This window comes from Olea europaea, unplaced genomic scaffold (assembly GCF_002742605.1).
Source record: "Olea europaea var. sylvestris unplaced genomic scaffold, O_europaea_v1 scaffold2763, whole genome shotgun sequence".
NCBI lineage: Eukaryota > Viridiplantae > Streptophyta > Magnoliopsida > Lamiales > Oleaceae > Olea > Olea europaea.
In genome coordinates, this window is record NW_019246081.1 from 68154 (window position 1) to 76344 (window position 8191).

At 37.9% G+C, this 8191-nt stretch overlaps 2 protein-coding genes across 2 annotated transcripts; both read left to right on the plus strand.

Moving 5' to 3' along the window:
* Positions 1-701: 701 nt before the first annotated feature.
* LOC111383806 lies at positions 702-3328 on the plus strand. Its single transcript, XM_023007969.1, has 7 exons — positions 702-941; positions 1032-1204; positions 1417-1595; positions 1697-1859; positions 1945-2313; positions 2386-2500; positions 2675-3328. The coding sequence occupies exons 1-7, from the start codon at positions 702-704 to the stop codon at positions 3326-3328; spliced, it is 1893 nt and encodes a 630-aa protein (XP_022863737.1).
* A 3503-nt stretch (positions 3329-6831) lies between these two features.
* On the plus strand, positions 6832-8056 carry LOC111383807 (wall-associated receptor kinase 2-like; the record flags this gene model as incomplete). Its single annotated transcript, XM_023007970.1, has 2 exons — positions 6832-7746; positions 7883-8056. Coding segments are annotated over exons 1-2 (1063 nt in total), but the record flags the coding sequence as incomplete, so codon positions are not given.
* Between the last annotated feature and the right edge of the window lie 135 nt (positions 8057-8191).

The following is an 8191-nucleotide window of genomic DNA, read 5'->3' on the forward strand; positions in this document are numbered from 1 at the left end:
TATTGAATAGAAGTAATGAAAAATATTGAATAGAAGTCTCTTCATATGTTGTAACTCAAGTAACTCAAGTTCCTTCATGTTTTTAACTCCTTTATCAATGAATGGTTTAACTCCTTGATTAATGAGCTAGCTTTTCCTCCATTGGTATAAATAGGAGTCTCTCTACGTTGGAAAAACACAAGTGAAATGCAAGTTTCTTCCTCTGAGCAACAATCTTCCTTTTCTCACTTTCAAGTTCTTCCTTGTGCTTATAATTTCTTTGTGAGATAGAGTATATCACAGCTAATTCGCAGGCGGTTAATGTAGTGCAGCGTGAACCGACAACCGATTGTATCATGGGAATCGAACACCAATCAAAACCTCTTGCACTCTAGCGAGGCAACGAATTTGATTTAAGGAAACTGTGAATACATAGGCCTTCAGTTTGATTTGATTCTCTAATATTTACCTACAAGCTTAAAACGAATTGGCTTTAGTAAATCAAATTCTGTTCATTAGTTTTTGTCAATTTTTCCAGTTCATGGTTTTTGCATGATTTCTAATTCATTTTAAATGATTGTTGAGTTGTTAATAATTTGACAAAATAATCTATTCTTCAACTCTGCAGTTTTATTTTCTGAACAGATAACTTGATCTCGAATTTATATACAACTTTACTAACTTATAATTATTCTAAATTATTTGTTGCTTATTCCGGTTCAATGGCGTCACATGGAAATAACGATGTGAACAACGGAAGCAACATTGTTGGTACTGGTGTACCAAATCCTGAAATGACCATTGTTAACCTTATGGAGACCACGACTGACATTTCTCCCATTGACGGGATAATTGGAGATGAGATTCCTCATGTTGGAGTGAACCCAACTTTGCCTTCGGCTGCGGCCTCGGCAATCCAGTTTGGCACAATACCTTTGCCAGTGCCTAGGGCTGGGACTTCGGTACCTTTGCCATCGTTCCCGACTCCATTTCTGGTGAATCATGCAATTTGACCGGATAAGTTTGCTGGTACTGATTTTAAGACATGACAGAATAAGATGGTTTTCTATCTCACTACGTTGGGCCTTGCACGTTTCCTCACTGAGGATGCCCCTATCATGGCTGAAAACGAAACTGATGTGCATAGGCGTGCAGCTTGGGACGCTTGGAAAAGTGCTGATTTTTTTTGTCGCAACTATGTCTTGGATGGCCTACAAAATTCTCTGTATCATGTATATGTGGTAAAGAAGCCTGCTAAGGAGCTCTAGGAGTCCTTAGAAAAGAAATACAAGACCGAGGATGCCAGATCTAAGAAATTCTTAGCCAGTCGGTGTATGGACTTCGAAATGGTTGATTCACGTTCAATGGTGAGCCAAGTGCAGGAGTATCAAGTGCTTTTGTAAGAAATGCATGCTGAGGGTCTGACCATGTCTACAGTTGGCTACTGCTACCTTCCCAGTGGAAGGCTTTCAAAAGCTATTTGCAGCATAAGAGGAAAGAGATGTCTTTCGAGGATTTAATTATCAAGCTGCGCATTGAGGAGGATAACAAACGGGCTGAACGTAAGTCAGAGAATTCTTACTCTGAGAAGGCTAATGTATTGGAGTACGACCAAAGTTCTGTTACTAAGAAAGTTTACTCCTTTAAAGTCAAACAGGGTAACGAAAATCGAAAAGATAAAAATAGGCTACGAAAGGGTCTCAGTTGAAGCCTGCAGGTGGGGTAGGAAAGAAACCTAAGTTCCAGTTCAATGGAAAGTGCTTCAATTGTGACAAAGTTGGGCATCGATCAGCAGATTGCCATCAACCTCGGAGGGATAATAAGCAGCGTCCTCAGGCTAATATGGTTGGAAATGAGAGAGATCATCTCTCAGATGAAATGTGATTAGTGAGGTTAACCTGGTGGGGTCTAACCCAAAGGAGTGGTGGCTGGACACTGGGTCACTTGCCATGTTTGCTCCAACAGGAGCATGTTCACTACTTTTATACCAGTTACAAATTGTGAAAAGTTGTTCATGGGAAACTCTGCAACTTCTGAAGTGCTTGGTAAAGGCAAGGTGATCCTGAAGATGACATCTGGCAAAGAGCTTACTCTGACTAATGTGTTGTACGTGCCAGAGATTCGCAAGAATCTTGTCTCTGGGTCTCTTCTGAGCAAGAATGGGTTCCGCATGGTCTTTGAGGTGGATAAGCTGGTGATTACCAAAATAGGAGTTTATGTTGGGAAATGCTATATGACTGATAGCCTGTTTAAATTGAATGTAATTGTTGTAACCCCAACTATTATGAGTAATGAGAAAACTCCTTCTGTTTACTTGCTTGAGTCTCCTAATCTGTGACATGGTAGATTAGGTCACATAAATTACAATGTTTTACGTAGACTAAGCAAACTAAATTACTTGCCTAGGTTTCAGATTGATTCAAATCATAAATGTGAAACATGCGTTGAATCTAAGCTTACTGGGTCTTTGTTTCATAGTATTGAAAGAAGTATCGAGCCATTGGGACTAGTCCACAGTGATGTATGTGACTTGAAATCTATCCAAACACGAGGCGGTAATTAGTATTTTATTACTTTTGTTGACGATAGTATGAGATATTGTTATGTGTACTTGCTTAAAAGCAAAGACGAAGCTATCGATAAATTCATTCTTTATAAGAATGAAGTTGAAAATCAACTTAGTAAGAAAATAAAGGTGCTACGGAGTGATCATGGTAGTGAATATGAATCACCGTTTGGTGAATTTTGTGCTAAACATGGAATAATTCACAAAACTACTGAACCTTATTCACCTCAGCAGAATGAAATTGCTGAGCGTAAGAATAGAACTTTAAAGAAAATGATGAATGCTATGTTGATTAGTTCTGGATTACCACAGAAAATGTGGGGAGAAGCTATTCTTTTCGCAAATTACATCTTGAATAAAGTGTTAAGAAAGAATATGGATAAGACTCCGTATGAACTTTGGACAAATCGGACACCTTCATATAAATACTTACGAATGTGGGGTGGTCTTGCTAAAGTTGTGGTGCCTCTTCCTAAGAAGATCAAGATTGGACATAAGACAGTTGATTGTGTGTTAATTGGTTATGCACAAAATAGTAGTGCATATAGGTTCCTTGTGCATTATTCGAATGTACCTGATATTCATCCGAACACGATTATGGAGTATGGGAATGCACAATTTTTTGAGAATATATTTCCATGTAAGTCTCCTAAACAGTTAACTCCTATTAAACGGACAATGGAATCTTCTGCTTCTAGCAGCAGTAAAGATCCAATTGAAGAAGGTGAGGATGAGCCTAGACGGAGCAAGAGGACCAAAACTTCTAAGACGTTTTGGCCCTGATTTTCTCACATATTTGATGGAGAATAATCCTCAAAGCTATAAAGAAGTTATATCTTCTCCAGATGGTCATTTGTGAAAAGAAGCCATCAAAAGTGAAATCGATTCCATTCTACAGAATCATACCTGGGAGTTAGTAGATCTTCCACAGGGCTGTAAGCCTTTGGGCTACAAGTGGATCTTCAAGAAAAAGATGAAAGCGGATGGCTCATTGATAAATATAAAGCTCAGCTAGTAATCAAAGGTTATAAGTAAAAGGAAGGCTTAGATTACTTTGATAATTATTCTCCTGTGTCGAGAACAACTTCTATCCGGATGATAATTGCTATTGCGGCCTTGCAAAATCTGGAAATACATCAGATGGATGTAAAAATAGCTTTCCTAAATGGAGATTTGAATGAAGAAATCTACACGGAGCAACCAGAGGGGTTTACAGCTCTAGGTCAAGAAAGAAAAGTTTGTAGACTGGTTAAATCGTTGTATGATTTGAAGCAAGCACCGAAGCAATGGTATGAGAAGTTTGCTAATGCTATGCTTTCTAGTGGTTTTAGAATCAACGAGTGCGACAAGTGTGTATATGTTAAGGATACTAATGATGGATATGTCATACTATGTCTATACGTCGACGACATGCTCATTGTCGGTAGCTCTGACAAGATTATCAAAGCCACTAAGAATATATTAAACTCGAAGTTTGACATGAAAGATATGGGTCTCGCGGATGTCATTTTGGGAATAAAAATTACTCGAACACCAAATGGACTTGTGTTATCTCAATCTCATTACATTGATAAGATATTAGACAAGTTCAACAATTCAGATACCACTGTGACTAGGACTCCAGTGGATTTGAGTCTCCACTTATCCAAGAACACTGGTGATGGTGTATCATAGTTAGAATATTCTCGAATAATTGGGAGTTTAATGTAATTAATGACTTGTACGAGACTGGATATAGCATACTCAGTTAGCAGATTGAGTCGCTACACGAGTAACCCAGGTGCTATCCACTGGAAAGCCATTTTTAGGGTGCTACATTATTTAAGGCACACTCGTGATTTTAGACTGCACTATTCTAGATACCCTGTAGTAATCGAAGGATATGCTGATGCAAATTGGATATCAGATATGTCAGATACCAAGTCTACTAGTGGATATGTCTTCACTGTTAGTGGTGCAGCTGTCTTTTGGAAATCGTCCAAACAAACTTGCATCGCAAGATCTATAATGGAATCAGAGTTCATCGCTTTGGACAAAGCAACTGAAGAAGTAGAGTGGCTTCGCCAGTTTGTTGAAGATATTTCAAGATGGTCAAAGCCTGTGCCTGCAATTTGTGTTTATTGCGATAATCAATCAACAATTGGCAGGGCACAGAGCAATATGTATAATGGTAAGTCTGGCCATATTCGAAGACGACACAATACCATTCGACAACTACTCTCACAAGGTATTATCACTCTGGACTACGTGAAATCAAAGGATAATATTTCGGATCCGCTAACCAAAGGGCTAACTCGAGAGCTAGTTGTAAAAGCATCGAGGGGAATGGGCTTGCAGCCTATGACGTTGAAAGGTATCATGGTGGAAACCCAACCTAGATGAATGGAGATCCCAAGATCTAGGTTCAAAGGGACAACTAAAACATGTATATCTGTGTAAATCACTAAGAATGTTCTCCTTCTGCTCATTCCTATGGTGCTCACAGTGATTAGAAAATGCAAGTTAAGCTATGCTTTTAATGACCATTAAGCGGTGTTGTGAAAATCTAAGTTAAGAGATCACCTATGTGAGTGTGAAGTGGGGCCGCTTCTATAAGGATTGGCAAGGCTACATCCTTGAAAAAACACTTGCAGAACCAGGCGACGTGTTCATGGCCAAAATGAACACAACAGTAAGAACTATGCTGTAACTAGAATGGTCCTGTGTGAGATCTATTGTCTTGGTTTACACAAATGGCGAAACAGTTCAAGGCATCAGATCCAGTGGTTTGCTAGTAATTCTCGATAGGTTTCACAAGGGAAGGTTCAAAGCTAAATGCTACCTATCCTATGCAGGATTGATTCGTTTTACTCTCTCTTTCCTCTTGAGTCTTAGTTTTCAATTTTCATTCATGTGGGGGATTGTTAGAACTGAATAAAAATATTGAATAGAAGCAATGAAAAATATTGAATAGAAGTCCCTTCATATGTTGTAACTCAAATAACTCAAGTCCCTTCATATTTTTAACTCCTTCATCAATGAATGGTTTAACTCTTTGATTAATGAGCTAGCTTTTCCGCCATTGGTATAAATAGGAGTCTCTTTAGGTTGGAAAAACACAAATGAAATGCAAGCTTCTTCCTCTAAGCAACAATCTTCCTTTTCTCACTTTTAAACTCTTCCTTGTGCTTATAATTTCTTTGTGAGATAGAGTATATCACAACTAGTTCGCAGGCAGTTACCGTAGTGCAGCGTGAACCAACAACCAATTGTATCCAGGGAATCGAACATCGATCAAAACCTCTTGCACTCCGGTGAGGCGGCGAATTCGATTTAAGGAAACTATGAATACACAGGCCTTCGATTTGATTTGATTCTCTAATATTTACCTACATGAAGTTTCCATGCTATAGAAGACTTTCTAGCGATGCATATAGTCTTGTGGAATCTATTTATTCTTCACAATAGTATTTGGAAAAGAATGATCTAATTAAATATTTAGCACAGGGAAGAATATCTCCGCTCGTGTAAAGTAACTACTTTTATTTTTATTATTTGCATTCTATAAATTATTTATTGATCATCACTTGCCAGTCCCATTCTTGATATATTATGATGGAAATGAAACAACAGCTTTAGAGATGGACATTCCACGGGATATTATTCAAACTAGGCAACTGTAGAAATTAATCCTTCGACAAATAGACTTTCTATATATATCTAGAATACAAGTTAATTTACAAGGACTTTTCAAGAGAAGACTTTGCATGTTATATTTATTTCATCATTGAATTATTCTAATTGATCTGTTACTACAGACAATACAAATAAAATGAAGGAAAAAAATAAAACCTGAAAGTCTCTTTGGCCATGGGATTGTATTTTTCTGAAAACTCGATTCATTTGGTGATATTTTTCTCAATAAAAATTGTACCGATATTTAGATATAAAAATTTCCATGTTGTAGAAGACTTTCTAGCTATGCATATGGAACCTACTTATTCTTCAAACCAGTGGATAACTAATTCAGCCCTTAGGAAAAGAATAGTCTAATTGAAAATTCAGTTTAGGAAAGAGTCCCTCCATATAATCCACAACAACAGCAATAGAGAGGGAAACTCCACGGGATATTATTCAGAATTTGAAAAATTAAGGACTAAAAAATTGATTTTTCGACCAACTTACGAATAGACTTTTTACATCTTAATTTCCATGGACTTGCCAATACAAGAATTTGCAAATTATATAAATATCTCTTATTGATATACGTTTTATTGGACGCTTCTATTCTATTACTACGTACAATAGAAATAAGACCAATCTCAAAGGCTCTATGGCCATGGGATTGCATTTTCTAAAAACCCATTTTATTCCGGCAATTCTGCTTCTATTTTTCTCAATATCAATTTCAATAGCGAAACCCAACTGTACTGATCGTTGTGGAAATGTAAGTATTCCCTTCCCTTTTGGCACGACAAAAGACTGTTACCTCCATAGAAGTTTTTTCGTCAATTGTAATGACACCCACTACGATCCTTCCAAAGCATTCTTAGGAAACTCAGCCATAAATATCACAAGCATATCCCTGGAGGGCCAATTGCAAGTCTGGCAATTCATAGCAAAAGACTGTTATTCTCTGAATGGCAGCAGATACTATAATGACCCCTGGATACAGATTCCCAGATACCTAGCAGTCAATAATACTGCGAATAAGTTCACTGTCGTTGGCTGTGATACAAGAGGTTTTGTATCTGGGAATCGGGTGGACAGGAAATACCAGACCGGATGCAGTTCCCTTTGTGCCAGCGAGGATGATCTGGACAATGGATCTTGTTCTGGTGTTGGCTGTTGCCAGACGTCTATCCCAAAAGATGTCTGGAGAGTTAACATTACTTTGGAGAGCTTTAATCAATACAAGAACTATGATAATCTCACGAATAAATGGGACTTCAATTCTTGCAGCTATGCGTTTGTTGTTGAGGAAACATCATTTACTTTTTCTCCGAGAAATCTTTACGGCTTGAGGAATGTAAAGAAGCTTCCTATGGTGCTTGACTGGGCAATCGGGAATGAAACTTGTGAGTCTGCTAAAAAGAACCTCTCAAGTTATGCATGTCTTAGCAACAACTCAGAGTGTCGCAAACCCGACAACGGCCATGGATATCGATGCTATTGCCTGAAAGGTTATCGAGGAAATCCATACCTCGTTGATGGTTGTGAAGGTATGGTTGGGTTGAATTTTTCCATGTATTATCTTGAAATCCAAACGTATCACTCTCTTTCTCAATGGTCTAGTATTATGTTTTTTCACAATGTATTGATCAATTCATTTTCTTTCTTATTATTTTGTTGATGCAGATATTGATGAATGTAAAGATCCAAGTCTCAACGATTGTGAAAAGGACCGCTGTGTAGATATAGAAGGAAGTTTTCAGTGTGTCTGCCCGAAAGGTTACCAAGGCGAAGGGAAAACAGACGGACGAGGTTGTGTTCGTATTCGTGGTGAATCACTTTCCTTGAAACTTGTTGCAGGTCAGTAAGACTGCTCCGTAGGTCTTCTTAACAGATTTTTCCATTTTTCTCTGTAAGGATTAACCTGTCAACAGAACTTTAGGAATAGTTCACAAATAATTTGTACCCCATTCGGCAACAAAACAGTAGGGATAG